General features: G+C 32.5%; 1 protein-coding gene across 1 annotated transcript in view; it reads right to left on the minus strand.

Annotated features, from left to right (window-relative positions):
- The window catches only part of LOC100855832 (chorion-specific transcription factor GCMa-like), a 70,703-nt gene extending 48,008 nt beyond the window's left edge, over positions 1-22,695 (minus strand). The window contains 1 exon segment of the mRNA XM_038553285.1: positions 22,599-22,695. Within this exon segment, the coding sequence (XP_038409213.1) occupies positions 22,599-22,695 (97 nt within the window).
- Positions 22,696-23,309: the final 614 nt, after the last annotated feature.

The following is a 23,309-nucleotide window of genomic DNA, read 5'->3' on the forward strand; positions in this document are numbered from 1 at the left end:
CTAAGAATCCAGCTTCTTGAGTTGGTAGCCTTAATAAATTTGAAAAATTACTGTCATGGGCTAAATTGTATGCCCACAAAAGGCATATTTTATGGTCTAATTCCTAGTACATCAGAGGTTACTATATTTGGATACAGTCATTAGAGTGTGCCCTAATACAAGATGACTGGTGCCCCTATAAGAAAAAGACATCAGGACACAGACGCAGAGGAAAAGGCGTGCAGAGACACAGGGAAAAGATAGCCATATAAAAACCAAAGAGAGGGGCAGCCCCGGTGGCACAGCGATTTAGTGCTGCTTACAGCCTGGGGTGTGATCCTGAAGATCTGGGATGGAGTCCCATGTCAGGTTCCCTGCATGGAGCCTGCTTCTCCCTCTGCCTGTGTCCCAGCCATTCTCTCTAAATAAATAAATAAATAAATAAATAAATAAATAAATAAATAAATAAATAACATTAAAAAAAAAAAAAAAACAAAGAGAGAAGCCTCAGAAGAAACCAACCCTGCTAAAACTTTGATTTTGGACTTCTAGCATCCAGAATTATGATAAAATAAATGTATATTGTGTAAGCAACCCACTCTGTAGTACTTTGTTAAAGCAACCCAGAAAACTAATATAATTACTTTCAAATATCTGTTAAAAATTTTTAGGTCTATTCTCTTTTCTCTCCTCTGGGGCATGAATTACATAGTGTGGTTTAATTCCTACTGATAACGCATTTACTAAGACTTTCTTCTCTGGGCCAGATCTGATCTTTTCCTTCTTTCGTTCCTTCCTTTTCCTTTTTAAAAGCTTGATTAGATATAATCTACAAACCATAGAATTGATTGGATAAACATGTACATTTTAATGTTTTTTTTAGTATATTCAGAGTTGTAAAACCATAATAATCAAAAATTTTTAAATCGACCTCCTAAGAAACAATGTACTCATTGTCAGCTACCCCCCATTACCCTTCTACCTCACAACCATAGGCATCCACTACTCTTATTCTTTCTCTGTATATATGTTTATTCTGAACATTTTATATAAATGGATTCATAAGATATGTGGTCTTTTGTGGCTGGCTTCTTTCAATTAGCTTGATGTTTTCAAGGTTCATCCATGTTGTAGCATTTATTAGCACTTCATTCTTTAAAAAATTTTTAAAAACGTTTCATGACTGGGGGGCCTGGGTGCCTCAGTCAGTTAAGTGTCTGACCCTTGATTTTGGGTCAGGTCATGATCTCAGGGTTGTGACACTGAGCCCTGAGTCGGGTTCTGATAATCCATTGTAGCAATACCTCTTTATTTTGTATCTATATTGCATTGTTCCACTTTCTATTATAAATAATGCTCCTAAGAACTTTCATAGATGAGTTTTTATATGGACATGTTTTCATTTTTCTTGGGAGGATAATTAAGTGTTGATATGCTGACTGCATGAAATCCAATGTTTAACCTTTTGAGTAACTGCCAAAGATTTTTCTAAAATGGATGCACCATTTAATTCCTAGCAGCAGTGTATAGGATTTCTATTTTTTCTTAACTCTATTTATTATCTTTCTTAGTACAGCCATCAAAGAAGTTGTAAAGTTGCATGTCATTATGGTTTTTATTTTTATTTTCCCAATAGCTAAAGATATTAAGCATCTTTTTATATGGTTACTAAAAACCTGTATATCTTCTTTGAAGAAATGTCTAACATTTTGCAAATGTTTTAATTTTGTTTAATTTTTTTTATTTAAATGCAATTTACTTAGCATACAGTGTATTATTATTTTCAGGGGTAGAATTTAGTGATCCGTCAGTGCTCATTACATTAAGTGTCCTCCATAATGCCCATCACCCAATTACCCCATGTCCCTGTTCACCTCCTGTCCAGGAACCCTTAGTTTGTTTCCTATAGTTAAGAGTCTCTTGGGGCACACATGGCTCTGCATCTACATTTGGCTCAAGTCCTTGAGCCCCTTGTCCTGCTCCCTGCTCAGTGGGGAGTCTGCTTCTCCTTCTGTCTCTCCCCCAGTCATGCTCTCTCTCTCTCTTTCCTCTCTCTCAAATTAATAAATAAAAAATCTTTTTAAAAAAGAGTCTTTCATGGTTTGCCTCCCTCTCTGTTTTCATCCTATTTTATTTTTCCTTCCTTTCCCCTATGTTTATCTGTTTTGTTTCTTAAATTCCACCTATGAGTGAAATCATATGGCCTTTCTCTGACTGACTTATTTCACTTAGCATGTTTTCTTTTTATAACTGAATTCTAAGAGTACTTTTTATGTTTTGGATACAAGTCTTTTATCAGATATCAGATTCATGAATTTTTTTCCCAATTCTGTGAGTTGTTATGATTTTATTGTTAGTATCTTTGCAGCACAAAATATTTTAATTTTGATGAAGTCCACTTTATCTTTATCTTTTTTTTCCTTTGTTGCTTATCTTTTTGTGTTGTATTTAGAAATGCTTTGCTTAATCTCAAGTCATAAAAATGTACTCATTGGCTTTTGTTTAAGTGTTTTATAACTTTATAAACATGATAAACTTTAATAACTTTATAACTGTCCCATTTTTGTCTTTTATTATTATTATTTATTATATGGTGTGGAGGTTCCAACCTCATTCTTTTACATCTGCTTATCAAGTTGTTCCAACACCATTTTTATAAATAGAATAAAAAGAAAAACAACTATCCTTTCCCATTGAATTCCTTGGCATGGGGTTTATTCCTTTTATTACGGATTTCACTTTCTGGAATTTTCATTTGTATTCTCATTTACATTTGTGCCAATTCCCCTCCCCCCCCATATATTCATGCATGATATTCTCCTTTTCCAAATAATCCTATGATAGATTTATAATAGTTATTTTAAAGTCTCTATCTGCTAATATTAACATCTCAGCTATCTCTGTATCTGTTCTTACTGTTTGTTTCCTTTGTTAACCATGTGCTAGATATTCTTGCTTCTTCACATGTCTCATTATTTTTTATTTATGCTAATAAAGTAAGTAAGTGAACAGCTGAGATCAAAGTAAGTAATATTTATCTCCAGAAAGTGACATTCTGTCTTTTGTCAGCCTTCTAGTATGGGTGAACAATTACTTTCATTAGTATTTTTCTTACTTTGTGTTTTTCTTCATCTTCAGATGGACTTATTTTTATATTGGCTTTAGACATGTAGCAAGATTATACATCACTATCCTTTCAGATGTGTTTGGGATCTGAATATCAACAAGACTCTAGAAATCAGTGTTTCTCCTCTCAGTCTCTGCTTTTTGCATTTTTTAAAACCCAGTTTTCAGCTCTTTGGATCACAGATGAATTTTCTTCACTATCTAATCTTATTCCAGCTTTTTGACCACAGAATATCTTATCATCTCTTGCTGTTTTGTCCCCAGCTATCAGAAACTGTTAATTTATGCTTGGTTAGGGACAAAGTTGCATTGATGGGATTTCTGAGACCTTTACTGCTTTGCATACAGCCATTATTAGGCCACTGTTTTGCACTTAAGCAAGTTCCTACAAGTTTCCAATGTTTTTTGTTTTTTGTTTGTTTGTTTGTTTTTAGCTCTTCTGTGCAGAAACTTTCAGAATATACTAAGTCAATGAATGGGGGAAGAGTTAGCAGATAGGTGCAGGTTTGCTCTGTGATTTGTTGCCTTAGTAAGTCAAAAAAAAAAAAAAAAAAAGAACTACAATACTGTAGCTTGTCCAGATTCTTTATATGGTAAGAGGTAAAGTCTCTTGCAACATTATACATTCCTAATTAAAGTAGAAGTCTAAATCATTTAAATGTTTGAAAGCAATGGAAAACTTGTTTTCTATTATACCTTTCAATAAATATGCATCTCTTTTCATTTTGGTTGTATTTTTAATAAGAATAACTTGTATATCTTCAGCATAGGTATTAAAATATCCACCAGTTCACAAGTAAGGATAATTGGGATCCAAGGATTCTGAGAATATACTTCACTCTTAATATAGAATTTTTTTTAAAAAAAAGATAGTTTAGAAAATTTAGTTTTTGTCAAAGCTTTGAGATGACTAAAAAAAGAGAAGCAAGCCTTGAGAAGTGGAGACATTTGGAAATATATTTTAAATCATGATGCAGTGACTCAAAGTGATAAATCATAATAATGAAATTGACTGCAATTGGGTACTTTTCTGAATATTACAGATAAATTGAATGGCAGATCATATAGAATCTACATTTTTACTTCTATAATAGAAACTCATGTTAGCTTACACACAAATTTTGTTCATTCTAAGTTATAGATATAATTCTAATGCGAATTCAAGGCTAATACTAAGGAATCCTATTCTACAACCCACTGGATGGTTCAGACCATGGGGTTGACATAATTGTGGTCATCGTCCTAATCAAGGCCCAATTTAATCTAAAATAGAAATGGACTTAACTTGGTTATTTATATTTTTATTGAACTCATTTGACTATTAGAAGACATTAATTGTAGTAGCTACTAGCATATTATCTTCTTGTCCATAGCCAATATGTGTAAAAAAATGGAGAAAAGCAACTTGAGGAAAATGAGATGTTTTAAAGAACAATTTAACTGAAACATAATAGAAAATATAACCTATTTTTCCACTTTTCTACCTTATTATCAAAAAGTTGAGAGCAATATGGTTAAGCATTTGTTCAACTATGTAAGCATTATATTTGTACCTATTTTTCAGAAATGTTTAGATGATTTTTTTCTTATTTCTAATTTTTCCTGTCTTCCATTTTAAAAGACTTTATATAAAAAAATAAAAAAATAAAAGACTTTATAAATTTGATACATGGTCAGTTTTTCTCAATCACAAGTTCACAATATTTTAAGCATGTATTTTGTGTATTTACCATTATTCATTAATGTAAAGGTAAAGTCACTTATTTTATGTTAATGAACATTTGACTTTCTAAATATTTTTTCATAAATTCATCTAATAATAAGTAAAAGTAAAAAGGTAGGTAATACTTCTTTATAAAACAAATAGTTTCAAAATTCAAATGCTTTCCATTTATATGACCCAAAATAATCAGCAGTGAAAAAAAAATAAATAGTGATTAGTTCAACCAAACAGGCAACTCATTATTTAAATCATAAACTATGTTGTTACTTCCATTCTATCCACAAAGAAATTTTTAAAGTTGGTGTGTAGTATATACTGACTAAAAATGAAAACGAGGAGAGAAAAAAAAAAAAGAATATACAACCAGAGACTCCAACTGGGATACACTTTCCCAGAAAACATGAATTCTATTTTAATTACAGAAAGTTTGTGGATTAAAGGATTATCATTATTAAGCACTATTAATTAACAAGCCTAACAAAATATAGTGGTAAGAACAGATCTTTGGAAGGGTTTTCCGTCACAAAACTATCTGTGTTTTTCACTGATGCTGAATTGAAAGAAATATTCATCTTGAGAAAGCCTACCTAGTATTTCTGTCTTATGATTACCGTTTGAGTTCTCAAGAAGGCCCAGTTCTAAAAAATCTTACGAATAATTTGAATACCAAGAGCAGTTTAGGAGAAAATTATAGGATAAATTCTCCACTCTAACATTCACATGCAGGTTTCCAAACACTTTAAAGAGATAAAAGAAGAAATAAAGAAAAATGTCTTTCACATTGTGTATCATTACAAAGAATTTCCATCAAAGTTATTTTTTGTTGTAAATACATGAGTTGTTTTAACCAATGTTTCTAGATCATAATTTTGTCTAACTACAAGGCAGATAAGTAAAATGCATCAATTTTAAATAGACAGTCTCATTTTTCACCTATTTTCTATATTCAGCACAAATAAAGTTTTACTAGAAGTATAAAAAATAGACAAATATGTTCTTGCAAAGTGCATCTTGCAAAGTTCATAAATCTTAAATTAGTGCACAGCTTTCAAAAAGCTGTAAAATAGGCACCTAAGTTTTAAAGTGCTGTTATCATCAATGAATTGATTATAAAAACCTGCCTCACAAAATCTTCATCGCCACATTTGTTGAGAAAGTAACTGACAATAATAATTGCATAACTCTTTACTCATTTACTGGTAAAACTGGATTCTTCTTAAATACCTGGGATTGCATACTCACCTTAGAGTCAACATTTGTTCCTTTGGCTTCAGCCAAATTGAAAGCATTGGAAATTCAAAGTAATATGAAAGCAAGATATATCACCTATATTGTATTTAAATGTTGTCTCTAATTATAGTTAGCCCAAACTAAAAAACAAAAACAGTAACAAACAAGTGAAATCTAGATGAATAGAGCAAATGGGTTGGGAAAAATTTAAAAAAAAATGTACTGAAGCTATAGAATGAACTACGACCACGTATAGTAAATAAAATGTTGAGTACATGAAAAGTAGGTCAGGCAGCCAGCTACATTTCAGAATCTCCTATCATCCAGATTTATGGAGATACTCTAACTGTATCCAGGCCAGCTTCATGAACACATGACCTATGCAGGCTCTTGGCTCAGAAATGTCTCACACTGTGTTTCTTGCTCTGCTTTCACTATCTTTAAATTCTTAACAATTTAATCTTTGAACTGTGTGTTTGTCAGTGAAGTCTATTGGGACAGTGAAACAAGAGCATGAGCAGAGGAGATATGTACAGTAACTGTGTCTGCCACAGTAAACATAACTTGTAGTTACTTCCTTTTCTATTCTGTCCTTCTTTATTCACCAGTGTGCTGAAGGTAGAGAGTGTTGGTAGAATTTACATGAATCACATAGTGAAATATAAACTGTTGAGTTAGTTTTGTTCAGCATTTCCAATATACTTGTATGCATGAGCTACCAAACACAAATTGTGTAATTTGGTTATTCCACATTATAAGCAAAATGCTCTTATATTTGCATTTAAAATTGGAATTCCACAATATAAGGATGAACAGTAAAATTCATGCTAATTATTTACAATTTTAATTTTCCATTACTTTGAATGATTTTAAACAGCAAGTAAAAAGCAGCACAACAATTTGAAAGATAGAGATCACTGAAGAAAGGGAAAAAAGCTTTATTTTGTAGTATTGTTAACAATATTTTTCTTGGATTTTAAAATAAGGGGCTCAAATTTTTATTTTGGACTGAGTCCTGCAAATTGCATAACCAGCTCCCAAACTTATGGCTTGTGTTGAGAGTTTGGCTAAACTCCATAGTATTACTGTCTCAGTATTCATTTTGTTTGGCCAAAAGGCCTGCAGGAACTTTACACTGACACCAGCCCTCTCACTCAAGAGCATGCCCTGCAGAGGAGACTGCAAAGTCACAAGCAAATGTAAGATCATGATATGACTTCCCCAACAGCCCTTGTGATCAAGTCTCTCCTGCCTCCCAGTGTCTTCCTCTTTTGCACCTTTTAGAGTTTACCAAAACTCTGCTCTCTTTGGTTTGAGTTGACCAATCCAGTCAGCCCAGGAACCCAAAAGCACTCCACCCAACCACAGACCTCAATAAAGGTATGTGCCTCAGATCCTATCTCTCTCTGCCTGCAACCTGCCTTGACCTCCTGGAATGGTTCCTCAAAAGGTGCTGTGTACTTCCTCCAGGACCTGTGCCTAATAAACTTGTCCATTTCACTTTCTCTCGCTGTCTGTTGTTGAACTGCATTTTCTCATCCAGCACCTCATGCTCCATGTAATTAATGCTAATTCAAAAAAGTTATAACAACTTGTTTTATGGTTTGTAATCCCCCTCTGTTTATTTATTCATTCAATTTCCAAGGTAAAACATGTCCCCATTCTTCATTTCCATCCTAATGTTAGTGTTTCTTTAAGGACAATTTCAAGTTTATGGGTATTTCTGGACAAGTTTCATTTTACTTTTTTTCTGACTTTTTTCATGGACCCTGTTCTACTGCCTGACACTCAAAAATGTTTCTTTCACTATCCTGGCCTTGTGCTTTTCTATTTTTCTAAATAACCACACAGATTTATTTTCCACTCCCATGACCTCAACTGTATCTTGTTCCTCCACGTATGCTTATCAAACTTATCCTTATTTCAAACTTCTATGCCCTATTTAACACTCATAGCTTTTGATTTACATTTTACTCTTCCAGAATCATTATTGCTAATATTTGTCTATCTCTTTATTTATCTTATGTAAAAAAAAAAAGCCTTTTGCATAACGGTATGGGTAACAAAATATTAGTAGTTAAATACCCTTCCCTCAATAATATATAGATTTAATGCAATCCTTGTCAAAGTACCAGTGCATATTTTCTGTGAAGGTGATTTCAAAATTTATATGGAAACAAAATGGTCTAAAAATAGCTAAAACAATATTTAAAATGGAGACTAAATCTGAAAACTTTAGATTACCATATATCAAGATTTATTGTAAAGTTAGCATAATTAAGATAATGTGATATAAAGATAATCAAGGTAGACCAAATTAGGAAAATTTTTATTTTTTATTTTATTTCATTTATGATAAAAAAAATAGGACTGTAGTGCTAGTGTCTTTTTCAAATGGAAAACATGAATTTTTTTTTTTTTTTTAAAGACTTGACTTATTTATTCATGAGAGACAGAGACAGAGAGAGAGAGAGAGAGAGGCAGAGACACAGGCAGAGGGAGAAGCAGGCTCCATGCAGAGAGCCTGACATGGGACTTGCTCCCAGGTCTCCAGGATCACACCCTGGGCCAAAGGCGATGCTAAACTGCTGAGGCACCCAGGCTGCCCGAAAACTTGAATTTTGACCATGAACCTTACTTCATGCATCACCAATTCCGAACTGATATTAGATCCAAATGAAAACATGATAAGTTTTCTAAAAGGAAACATTAGAAGACTACCTTCCTACTCTTAATTTTCTTACACAAGTGAAACAAGACAATAACCACAAAGTGAAAGATAACATTCCATTAAAATTTAAAACTTTCAGTAAAAGATACCACGAAGAGAGTGAAAATGAGTCTCAATATGTATAAGTATATTTGCAATAGAATAAACAACAGAGGACCCATATACTAAAATATAAACAACTGATACTGATGAAAGAGAGAAATAATTTTTCTGTAACACATGGTGGATTATTCTCTTGTTCTACCTCTCACCAACCTGTCTTAAGTAATCAAAGAATTAAAACTGACACTGATTTAAAAGGAGAGTGGACAAGGTAATCACTGGAAATAAATAGATTTATAGTGAGAGAGAATTGTAGATAGGTAAATACAGAAAAACGTAGACAGATTATAAATTGTTAATAATTAGCTATTAATAAAATTGGTAATTATTAATACATGAAATTATTAATAGTTTAAGGCCATTACTTATTCTTATGTCATCAGTAAAACTTTAATATAAAGTAAGATTATTAATAATCTTAAGGTAATTACTTATTCATGTGCATTGCTGAAGATATATATTTTTTTAAGATTTTTATTTATTTATCTGAGAGAGAAAGAGAGAGGGAGCATGAGCAATTGGAGGGGCTGAGGGAGAGGGACAAACAGGATTCCTCCCTGAATAGAAAGCCCAACTAGGGGCTCGATGCAGGGCTCCACAGGGGCTTGATTCAAGGACCTCTGGATCATTACCTGAGCCAAAGGCAGATGCTCAACTGACTGAACCACCCAGGTGCCCCTGACATATATTTTCTAAGAATCAAAAGCTTGAATCTAATTTCTACATATCAAAGAAGTCATTATTGTCTTTCTAGTTTCCACCTTGTACCTGTGTTATTGAATTAGTGGTACTTGATTTTGGATGGTAGAATGTTGAATATTTATGAGTAAAAACACGTGCATTACTTTTCCCCTTAACCTAAATTTGAGACTGTCAGTATATGAACTATTTTGAAATATTCTTCTCAGTGCTCCCCATGTGTATTGGAAGTTACACACACACACACAAACATTTTTGAAGAGAAAATTCATCCAATGAATAAAAAGGATTAAATATTACATGCAACTCAGTATCTGTGTATGTTCCCTAATATTCTCCATTTTCCAACATTTTCTACTTTCTGCTTCTTTGGCATTTTAATGTATGATGATTTGATCCTTCTTATTCCACTCCGTGAGTACATATTGGTGGATACCAGTGCACACAACTGTCAACTGAAAATCTTACTGTACCTTTGTGCCTACACTCCGAAGACTAACTGCTTTCATATTATGCAAAAGTCCCTCAAACAACCATGTTTATTTAGGAAGTACTGTGTGCAGAGCCCTTCACTATGCACTATTAAAATCTACATTTAACTAAGGCTAACCTGGGAGATAATTCATGTGAGTTCACAAATAATACAAAATACAATTCATCAACTATTTAATGTTAAGATCTTTTCCAGCTGATGTCATCCATTTCAAATTCCATAGTTTTATTTATTTCAGGGAGGAATACTGTTTTTTAAATAATAAATTTATTTTTTATTGGTGTTCAATTTGCCAACATACAGAATAACACCCAGTGCTCATCCCGTCAAGTGCCCCCCTCAGTGCCCGTCACCCATTCACCCCCACCCCCCACCCACCTCCCCTTCCACCACCCCTAGTTCAGGAGGAATACTTTAATCTTTTAAAATATAACTCCATAGTAATATTCTTTTTGGTCTGTTTTCAAGTCGAGACATGACTTTAGACTCAGCAAAATTCTTTCTTTTTTTTCAACTTTTCCTTTCATATATTTTTCAAAAGTTCTTTGGAATATGATTTTAAAAATTGAAATATAATTGACATCTACCATTGTATTAGTTTCAGGTGTACAACAGAATGATTTGATATTTGTGTGTATTCCAAATGATCACCACAGTAAGTCTAGTCAACATTCATCACCACAGACAGATTCGATTTTGTTTTTCCTTCTGATAAGAACTTTTAAGATCTCTCTTAGAAATTTTCAGACATATAATGTAGTATTAGTAACTATAGTCACCATGTTGTTCATTATATCCTGGAACTTATTTATCTTATAACTGGAAGTTTTTACCTTTTGACCCCCTTCACCCATTGCACCCACCACTCATCCTCTCCTCTGGCAACCACCAATTTGTTCAGTTTATCTATGAATTCCTTTTTTGTTTCTATCTGTTTAGGTGAACTAAGAAAATATATATTTTTATTGACACTGTTAATGACCATTCAAAGTATAAGGAACATCCAAGTTCACAAGAGCGACCTATTGCAGAGTTTTGTTAGGGGTGTAGATAAAACTATAAGGGTGAACATCCAGTACAAATAAGAATATAATATTTGGGGCACGATGTCTTATACCTAAATTTCAGTGTCTTAAGGTTCTCAGGAGGGAACCCACATGTTCCCATGTGCTGGTTATATGCAAATGTTCACTTTGTAAAATAAATCACATATAGGTGAGATCAAACAACATTTGCCTTTCTCTCTCTGACTTATTTCACTTAGCTTATCTTCAAGGTATATCCATGCTGTCACCTGGCAAGATTTCCTTCATTTTATGGCTGAATAATATTCCACTGTAGATATATACCACACTCTCTCTACCCATTCCTCCAGTGATGAACATTTAGGTTGCTTCCGTGTCTTGGATATTGTAAATAATGCTGCAATAAACATGGGGGTCCAGATATCTTTAACATATGAAATACTTTCTTAGGTTTGTCTATGTTTTACCTACCATCCTGTTCCTTCTGGTTTTTTTTTTAGATGATCTTATATTTATAGAATTATTAAGAATTAAAAATTTTTTAAAGGAATAAAAATACACAATGTCTTTTAAGTTCATAAAGAGCATCTTACATGTTATACTTCATTTAATAATCCAGCAGTTACTCAAGTGGAAAACCACTCATCAGAAAATTTTATTTGTCCTTAACAATTAATATAAAAAATAATGTTTATGGAAAAATGGTCAATTATTTTATTCCTTCTGTGTATTGACTAATCTTTCTGATATTTTATATTATATACAATTTTGTTTTGGTGTAGCTGACAAAAAAGTTCAGGAGCTTTATAAATCTTCTTAAATTGGAAAAACAAAGGTTATTATGCATATTTATCTATGCAGTATTTTTTATCTTAACACATATGCATTAACATTTATTTAAATCTAATACTTAAAACTCATATAAGCTAAGAATCTACTATATGTTTTAATACTTAATATCTCTTATAATTTAATTTCATCTAAAAAGTTAGTCTAGAGGTATCTTTAAAGAAAAAGTTTTTAATGTTTCATTTTGTTGCTAACCTATCTCTTTTGTTCTGCCATCTGCAACATATCCCTGGACTATAATGGCATTCAATTCTTTAAATTACAAATATTTATTTACCTGTCATTCTGGACTTCTCTCTGAGCCTCTTGAGAGCAGGAAAATGAATGTTAGTTGGGTTTTCTTAACTCACACAATCTTGCATAGTCTTCTGCTAAGTTTTGATTAATGAATGAAAGAATGCATGAATGGGAATCAATATCTGTCCTCGCCTATGGGTTTGCATAGTATTTTTATGTATATTAAATTGAACTAAAATTGTCATAGGAAATTTAAAGAATTATCTTTTTGGTACACTCTATGAAAGTGTACCAGATATAATGTCATATTTATCCAAATATATAGCATTCCAGGAATGCTAAACTGATTTTGTATCTTTTAATTCTACCAAATGTATTCTTGCTGTTTTTTTTTAACTTAAAATTCGATTTCTTTTTTATATACACAAAAGTAACTCAGGCTATTGGCACTCAATATAGTGGTTATGGGAAGTTGGAGGAAAAGAGTAGCATGAATTGGATGACATACAAAGCCATGGTCTGGGATGCTGCTAATACTTTGGATGCTGGTTACATGCAAATGTTCACTTTGTAAAATAAATCATCATGTAGAATATACTTATAAATTGGGGGCTTTTCTGTAAATATAGTTTAATAAAAATTATAACAAAAAAGTGTGGCCTTATGTCTTTAAAAAATACAAGTCATTAGATGTTGATTTTTTAAAAATGTTCTCATAATGTTGCTTAGACATAGAGCAAATGCTGTTATGCAGAGAATAAACATTAGTAAATTAACTAATTGGGAATAATTACTACAATTCCAATTTCTACCAGAAAAATTTTCTTCCTCAAACTGATGGCTACTCAGCTTATTGCTGACAGCTTTTTAAAAATAATGCAATTTCATTTCTCAAATGTTCACTTATACTACCTGCTTTTTAATCTACAATCAATATCTTAAAATAATTTTTGTTTATTGACAAAAGCTTTTGGGTTTCTTTTTTTTAAAGATTTCATTCATTTATTCATGAAACACACACACACACACACACACACACACACACACAGAGGCAGAGACATAGGCAAAGGGAGAAGCAGGCTCCATGCAGGGAGCCTGATGTGGGACTCGATCCCCAGACTCCAGGATCACGCCTTGGCCCAAAGGTAGGCGCTAAAACCACTGAGCCACCCAGGCGTCCCAAAGTTTTTGTTTTTGTTTTAAATTTTTATTTTATATTGGTAAGAACACATAATCTTTCACCAAAGATCTACCCTCTTAACTATTTTCTAAATGTACAATACATTATTGTTGACTATGGGTACAATGTTGTGCAGCAGATCTCAAGAGCTTATCCATCTTAAGCAAAACGTTGCAGTCACTGTGAAAAACAATACTGAAGTACCTCAAAGAATTAAAAACATAACTGCACCATATGACCCAACAATCCCACTTCTGGTTATTTATCCAAAAGAACTGAAATCAGAATCTCAAAGAGATATAAATGCTGCCATGTTCATTGTAGCACTAATTGTAGTATCCAAGATGTGAAAGGAACCTAAATGTCCATCGACAGATAATGGATAGAGCAAATGTGATATTTACTCACAGTGGAAAACTTTGCAGCCTTAGAAAAAAGGAAAGACAAATATTTTACTTTATGCCACAACATGGATGAACCTTGAAGATGTTTCACTAAGTGAAATATGCTAGTCTAAGAAAGACTACACAATTCCATTTACAAGAGGTATCTAAAGGGGCACCTATGTGCCTCAGTCAGTGTTGATCTCAACTCAGATCTTGAGCTCAAGGTAATGACTTTAAGCCCCATGTTGGGAGCCCACTTAAAAAGAAAGGGGTACCTAAAATAGTCAAATTCATAGAATTAAGAGTGCTGTGGTGGTTCCCAGAGGCTAGGCAGAAAGGAAAGTTGGATAGTTACTAAGCTATCAGTTTTTAAAACTCTTGACATATTTTACTGTTCTTGTGCTCTTTATAATTAGTACTAGAATAAATCAATTTGTTCCTGTTTACTCCCTTTTTAGAAACAATCTAATTATCAATTTTCTTGTACATTTCATCATCTTATAAGTAAATGAGAAATAAATACAATTCTAGTTCTAGTCCTATGCTTATGTTATTTCAATGATAAATACATCAGTGTTACTAATTTTAAATGTTCATTCTGGCACAAAACAAGGATAATGCAAACCCAGAGACTATCACTTGTGAAATGAATGTTATTAACACAGGTTTCTTTGCATAACTACTAACATATAATTGAGAGTATAATTTTACCTGCGAAAATTGCTTTCTACTACTTGTCATAGTTTTACACATATACAGGATAATTACATCATTTCTTTCCAATGAAAGGAAATTGTAAAAATGCAGGAATGAGTTCACTTTGGAAGTTACAATCACTTAGAACAATTTAATCCAAATTATACGGATAAATTTATGCATTAAATGTTCTATTATATGTGAATAAAATGTTTCTTTTGACAGTTCTGGGTACAGAGATTGTCCATAAACATAACTTCAAACACACACATACACATGCAAACAAAGAAGCATAAAGTAAATTGTTTAATAATAGAAAATATATCTAATATTCTATCTTAATTTTTTTCACATCTCTTTGTACATTCGTTTACCATACTTATCCAAAATGACCTTTGACAGCTACAAATTTTCCTCACAGAAGTAACTCCTACCTCTCATTTTCTCAGAATAATCATATATTTTTCTGCTTTGCTACTGTACCTCACACACACTTCTATGATTGTGCAGAAATACAATAATGACATATCAAGTGGAATTCATGTATAAGATACACCCTTGATATTGGAAGCACTACTAGGAGGTGATAAATCTCTTCTTATTTATATTCCTAGCTCTAAGGACAAAGCTTGGCATACCTGTTCAGTATGTATTTATTGACTAAATACAGGTTCACTCTAAATAAAATAAATAACTTTCAAAAGTCAATTCTATCAAAAATCAAATTCATATCACTTTATCAAAATTATGGTATAGTATAAATACATACACATTAGAGTAATACAAACCCAAGGCACACATGCTACATATCCTAAGTACATATACAAATTTAATCAAATATGCAAAATGGGGCCTTCCACTCTGTTATCACTGATCCTATCAGTACTGGGAAAGGTCAAAATAGCACAACAGGAGAATTTACTCATCTGAAATTAATTTATAAGGTAAGACTCTAAGTGCTTGTTATGAAAGCAAAGTGTTTATTTTCTTTAAATGAAAATAACTGATTCGTTGATTCACCATCTCATTTTTGTACTCTTTTTTAAAGTAAAAGTAATATATAAGTAATATATACCCACTGATAAGAAATGTACACAATATAAAAAAGAGTAAAGAACCAATTTTAAAAATCAACTGTACTCCTACAAACATAGGGATATACATTCCAGTGTAAAAAAATATTGGTGTATTTCAATTCAAACATTTGTGAATAGGTATATGTCTGTTTATGTGTATTCACAAAAAGTGCTGGTATAATGTGAACCATATGGAAGATAAAGATTTTAGTCTGTTCACTGTGTCTTATTATCAAGTCTTTATTTAAAAGTAAAAATAAAAAATAATATAAACATAAAGCTAAATGTGAAATTTTAAAGTATTTTAAAATTCTGTGATTATTATATTTTAATACCTGTATTATAACTTATTACATGCATGAACCATAGGTTAGTTAACTGACTCCTTTAATTGGATTTAGAGCATACTTTTAAACTATATTTGTTTATAAATTATTCTGTTAATAATCTTTGCATTAATCTATGCTGAAATTTCTAAGATAATCTTTTATGATATTCAGATTTAAAGCTATCTACATTTTTAAGGATAAGATTTAAGGATATCTACTTCTGCAGTTATAAGATTCAATGTTTTCACCACATAGATTAGTGAAATTCATTACTTGACTAAGCATGTGTTATGATGTATCAGAATTCTGCAATGAAACCTGAGTCCAAAAATTAATGAAAATGTTTTACTGATGTTCGATATATTTCTAATTGTAGACTAAATTAAATAAATAGTATGTTTTGCAGAGTCAAAGTTTGGAAGTCATAAGAAATGCTGGGTATGGGAATCAATATATCAGCCTTCTTTTATCACTCAAATATAATGCAGTTCATTATAAGAAAACCTATTCATTTTTATTTCCTGAAAGCTTAATGTACATAGTATGAATCATTCTAACAGCAAAATACATAATAGGAAGTAACAAAAAATACATTAAGTATACAAGAATAGGGCACTGTGTGAGACACATAATGTTAGTGGGTTTTCTTGTTTGATTTTCTTTTATTTCAGTTTTAGTGCCTCTTTTCTTAGATTTTAGAAACTGTTTCGAATAGCAGGAAATTGTAAAAACAGAATCTTTATTTGAAACCTCTCAATACATAATGACATGAAAAGCACCCTCATTTTGTGATTTCGTGTTAGAGAGATTAAGTTGTTTTTTTTTTTTTAATTTTCTTAAATCCCAAACTGGAATATAATAAAAGAATGAGAAAAAGATTTTTGAGGGACTGGTGAGAACTACACAGCTTTTATTAAATAAACAGATTGATAATTGCATAATTCAATTGCTGTTTTAACAGAAGAACAATACAGATTATCTATTACTTTGTTCTAAGTAGTTTTCATAAGAGATTATAGAACAGAATTTATCTCAGAGACTTGTCTTTCTAAACTACATGCTCACTACATCTATTTCTTAATACATATAGAAGATATGAATGATGGAGCCCTGAGTAACTAAGCACATTATGTGAAAATACAATTGAGTTAAAAATGCATTTTTCTTCCAGTTTTAAAATTACTTCTAATGTTAAACTATTGGGAAGCAAGGCAAGCAATCCATGTCCAATTGCACAGCTCTTTAACGTCGTGGAAAATAAGTATTAAAATTAGATCCAAGCTAAACAAGGACAGGTCACTGGAGTGGAGTGAGCATTTTGATGCAAATGGAAAGAGAAAGACTTTCTGTAATAGTGAAAGAAGCAATGAACCCGAGCAAAGAATGACCGTCTATGAGAATCCTGTACTCACATATAGAATACACAGCTCCTATCTCCTCTTAGGCTCTGTTCAAACTCATTAGAAAGCTAATTGCAACTGTCTGTTCAAATACTGGAGAACAGCAATTGCTTTTTTCCCCCCTTTCTTCCCTATTCCATTCACAGGTAATCTCTGTACTATGTCTGCTTATGATAAGCGAAGAACATGCAAACCTTGAATTCCCTGTAACCACTGGACTATTCACTGCTAGAATGAAATAGAATCTATTATATTTAAAGTAGATTTAATTTTTTAAGGCACTGTAATTCTTGGTGGGAGTTAGGGTATATTAATGGTAAAACTTTTAGGAGAGGATTACTTTTCTGTCTGAGAAGCCAAATCAATGCAAGTCATTTCTAAATAGTCTGGGCATTCACAGAGTTAACCCTTTAACATGCTCCATTGCAAAAATTTGTTTCTACCTTAGATATTTAAGGGCATATTCTTCACAGATATTATGACTGTAACTCAACTGTCATCATCATGACAACTGTAGTTTTATTATTAACTTTCTAATACAATTGTCAGCATTATCCTAAGTTAATTTTATGTATCCTAAATATGTGATATGCTTAGCATATTAAACTAACATGTAAATCTAACCTAAAGGTATGTTCCTTAATACAAATTAAAGTTGATAGGAGAGAATACGCACAGTTTTGAAGTTAGAGTCCTAGCTCTGATACCTTCTATGTGATAGTTCATCACCTTTCAAATGAAAAGAAAATACCAACAACACAGAATTACTTCAAATAATAATAATATAATAAATAAGGCATTTCCAACAATGTAAGACACAGAGCGATTTCCTATGATATATATTTTTATATTTTTACAAACATGAAGCCCTTTCTCAAACTTCTGTTTCATGTCTCAAATTTTGGTTCTTTTCCTCCTAGATTACCATGTATATTTATGTTCTTTAGGCAGTTGAAAACATTTTTTGAAGATTTCAAATGCCATCACCCTTAGTCAAAGGACTTTTTTCCTACATTAGATTCCATAGCTTATGGTAAACCAGATAGAAAAAATGCTTATTTTCCCCATAATCTGATGGGCATCTTTTAAATAATTTTATCCCCCCAAACAACCATAGATTACTTATCATCATAGCATATTGTATAACCACCAAAGTTGAAATCAAAGGAAACATTAACATAACTGTAAATATGATCTTCAAGGCTTTAATTCACTGATTACTTTATAACTTATTCAGGATAATAAATAACTTTTATTATTTAATCTACATTTTCATGTACAACTCAAAGGTCATTTGCAAGTTTCAAGACTATTATTATTTACCTTCAACTAATTTGTCCATATATTGCTTTCTTGTTTAACTAACCCACAATTATATCAAATAGCAGAGGATAAACCAGCTTTCAAAGTACCTGTTGCAGTCTTTTTTGTTGTTGCTGTTACAGTCATTTTAAAATATCAAATGCAATATTGTTTTGCCTTGCACAAAAGTACAACTATTTTTAGAAGATTCCTGATCCTAATTTTAAGTCATTATTTATCAGGCTTCAGTAGAAGATCAAAAATAAAAAATAAGACAAAATTAAAAAACAAAAATATACTTGCTGATTCTTGTGATATTCATAGATATTAATGCTATTGTGAAATACTTGGATTATTTATGAAGCCCAATTTGAGCCCTAATCCAATAGAAAACAGTTAGTAAACATTTATCAATGATGTAAGGCTCATTTTTATACAGTGTCACTAAGAGCTTTGACAATTGTATCATGTTGTAAATATTTTCAGGTATAATCAATAAACTTCAATATGTTGTAAAATTGTAGAGCAATATTTAACAGTGCCATGTGTTTAAACTTCTCATTTGGTGGATTTTTTTTTCTTGTTTAAGTAAATTTTATTCTGCTGTAAGCGAAAAATGTGGTACTTAAACCCCAAATTCCCTTTGCAAAGATGATTCTTTTTTTTTATTTATTTATTTTTTTTGAGAGAGAGAAGGGGAGTGAGCACAAGCTGGGGGTGGGGGGAGGGAAAGGGAGAAGCAGAATCCTCTGCTGAGCAGAGAACCCAATGAAGGGTCTATCCCAAGACCTTGAGATCATGATCCAAGCCAAAGGCAGATGCTTAACTTACTGAGCCTCCCAGGTGCCCCTGCAGTAATGATTCTTAGAAAAATAAACAAATACAGACATGTAATATGCTTACATGTGTATGTCACACTTGTCTTCACCATTTAACTTCCTCATCTATGAAAGATAGACTATCCATACATCTGTAGCAATGAAATGTTAAAGATATTTCTTACAGTATTTGCAGCCTCTTTATAAAAGAAATTTCCAGTCAGACACATTAAATGGAAATTCATTTTGATACACACTTAAGTAAATTGTAAGGATTTATATTTTATGAAAATTAATAATTACTTAAGAGATTCTTTTACATAATTCATAGGTTTATTTCTATTATATTTTTGGCCCTTGTGATTAATAGATAATTTAACAGTTTAATGAATCCCTCAAAAATCACATTTCTTATTTAATAAAACATAGAAACTTGCAGATAGTGATATCTGTGATGGTACTTCTTTTGATAGGATATTTTACTTACCAAAATTATTAACTATGTAGACTATTACCATTTTTATATTGGAGATATCCAAGGCAATATAAGTTGTAATTCACAGAAATCATGTTTCCTCTAATTTGTACCTACGTCCAGAAGGATAAGAATATTCACCACTAGTGATAATAAACAAACACATGACAGAGACATGAAATCAGTAAGAAAATCTGTGATAATAATTAAGTCCCTGAAAACTCATGTCCTATGGTGACTTAACATGCCTCTCCTGACGCTTATCTTGTTTTGGTTAAATACAATCTATTCTTTTAGCCATTTTTATTTGAGTTGGTACCTATCACAATCTGTGTCAGATGTTTTATATCATCTATATGAGTACTGTCCAATATGGAACAGTCCAGGTCTATGAAAATGGAAATGTTCAAGATATACTCTTTCCATTATGACAGTCACTGGTGACATGTGGTTGTGGAGCACTTGAGATGTGGCAAATGTGACTGAAGAACTGAATTTTCTAAATTTTACTTAATTTAATAACTATATTTAAATAGTTATATGTGTCTTATTTCTCCTGCACTGGAGAGCTTAGATAGAGGGTTCTTCCTAAAACCAATCACAAAAGTCTAGATGTGATATGAATAGTCCTTATGCTAGACATATCTCTACATTACTGTGTTATAAGTCAGTTCTCTGTAAGCAGACACTGAGAAGTTTGGCATGCTGGATATTCATTGGGAATTAATAACTGCAGAAGGAAGGGGGAATAAGGTTTAGGTAGATAGAGTAGCCAGCATGTGACGTCTGCTGGAGAAATAAGTCCTAAGCCAAACCACCGAGGAGTTCTGGAGAGACCATTTCTCTTTCTATTATTCAGATGCACTTTTTCATACACAATCAAGGAAAAGGATCTACAACATTCTAGTTTCCTTGCTCCCTGTGGGAAACTAAGAAAGCTGGTGAGAAAAACCACAACCCCATCACTGACACTAGTCTTGAGGTGTCAACTTATATTATTTTCCATTCATTCTAGATCCCTTTCATTATCAGCTAACATTTTTATTGGTATTTGTGACCCAACCAGTGGCACAACCTAGACCCTCCAAGCCAAACAGTCTGTGCTCCTAGTCATCATGCCTATTTAACACCAGGGCTGCTGCACTTGCTCATTCATACTGAAAACTGGGCAATGATCACTTGAATATCACGCATATTCTTGTGACACGGGTTTGGCTGCACTGTCATTTGGTGGACTGTGGTCTTCTAACGGGCTCAAAAGCAAGCAAGGGTACTTTTAAAAATGAATATAGTTTTGAAATCATCCTAAACATCCCAGAAATTGATCTGAAGGCTGACAGAACAAACTCAACAACTAAAGGGAGAGAAGAGGCCACGTCAAGGAAGATAGGAAGTATAGAGATGTAGTTTAGGGGAAAAGTGGATTGCTTTTGCTGTGGTGGGGAGGGAGCTGTGATCATGGAAAAGGATGAGAGAGAGGAGCACACAAGGAAACTCATAAGGAGAACACTTCCCTAAAGTCATTGGCTTAGAAAAAGAGAGGGGCTGAATTTCATGAGTTCTTGCAACCAGCAGGGTTTAAAGCCTGGAGTTTTAAAGGTCAGTGGGATTAGCTGGGATAGAGTCTAGAGGGCACTGCACAAGGGAGAGGGCACTCTCCCTTGCTCTCTGCCCCTCCATCATTTGTTCTCTCTCTCTCTCTCTCTGTCTCCCTCTCTCTAAAATAAACAAATAAATCCTTAAAAATAAATAAATAAAATAAGTGTCTTTCAGGCAGCGTATAAATGGGTTGTTTTTTGTTTTTTGTTTTTATTTTTGTTTTTTTTTTTTTTTAATTCACTCTGACACTATCTTTTGACTGGAGCATTCAGTCCATTTACATCCAAAGTAATTATTGACAGATTATGTATTTAGTTCCATTTTATTTGTTTTGTCATTTTTTCTGGAGAGTTCTCTGATTCTTTCCTGTCTGTGTCACTTTTGGTATCTCTTTTGCACTCTAAGAGTCCCCTTTTATATTTCCTACAGGGCTGGTTTTGTGGTCACAGACTCCTTTAGTTTGCTTTTGTTTTTGTTCTGTATTTTTTATTTATTTATTTATTTATTTATTTATTTATTTATTTATTTATTTTCTAGGAAACTCTTTATATCTCCCATTCGGCACTTTGAATATATCATGTCACTCTTTTCTGACTTGCTATTGAGAAACTTTGATGGATGTTCTCTGTGGCTTCTGAATCTGGATATCTGTTTCCTTCCCCAGATTAAGGAAGCTTTCTGTTATTATTTCTTAAAATAAATTTTCTGCCCTATTTTCTCTCTTTTCTTCTCCTAGCACTCCTATAATATAAATGTTATTACAGGTGATGGAGTCACTGAATTCCCTAAGTCTGTTCTCATGTTGCATAATTCTTCTTTCTTTTGTTCAGCTTCATTATTTTCCATTATTTTGTCTTCTAGGTCACTAATTTGTTCCTCTGCTTCTTCCAGCCTATTGTTCATTGTCTAGCCTATTGTTCATTGCATCAAGCTTGTTTCCAATCTTTATCTTTCATTGATTCTTTTTTGTTATGAGCCCCACCCAAGCAATAGTCTTTCATGTGACCCAGTATATGTGTTGAAATAGTATTTCAATATATGGGATATGCTGCCTCCAGAATATTAAAAGCCTTATTGGGTATTATATTTACTATACTCTGTCTTCATGGAAGGAAATTCAAGGTATAATAAATTAACTCATACTTTGAAAGGGATGTTCCAGTTCATATCTGATCATTGGACCCTTAAAAATTTTATCGATGCTGCAGGTTACTGATTTTTCATAAGGATTATCTTTCATTTCTGAAATATATATGTCTTATCTAGTTCTCCACTTTTTGTTCATCTAACCTAATAAGCATAATACCATGAAAGAGGCTGAGCAATATAATGTTCTACAGAATATTCAGAAAGTTCAGATCTCTTCAGACTCTATTATGACATATAGCTGGATAATTAACATACTTCTGGGATAAAATCATACTTCTGGGATAAAACTCCATGTGATTGCAAAATTTCTCATCTCTTTTTCTGACCTGAATAAAAAAATAATGCATTTTTCAAATCAGTGGCCACATGTTATGTGCCTGAGGCATTTTAAATCTAGCAGAGTGGCTTCAACTGTGGAGGAGATGTGGTAAGGGCTTATTTCATTGAGTTTGTAGGCTGCTGTCATACTCCAGTATTCATCTGATTTTGAAGGACCAGAGTTGTTAATAAAATGAGGATATAATGAGGATAACCACCATACATCATTAGATCTTTAAAGGTGACCCTCATTTCCAGAATCTCCTGAAGGTACGTTATTAATTTTTACTTACTATAATGACCAGAGATAGCAGTTTCAGAGGCTTTCACATGCTCTCTTCAAACCCTTACTTTGAAGGCCATGAACCCAATGGGTGGATTGTGTCA

The sequence above is a fragment of the Canis lupus genome, chromosome 11, assembly GCF_011100685.1.
Source record: "Canis lupus familiaris isolate Mischka breed German Shepherd chromosome 11, alternate assembly UU_Cfam_GSD_1.0, whole genome shotgun sequence".
NCBI lineage: Eukaryota > Metazoa > Chordata > Mammalia > Carnivora > Canidae > Canis > Canis lupus.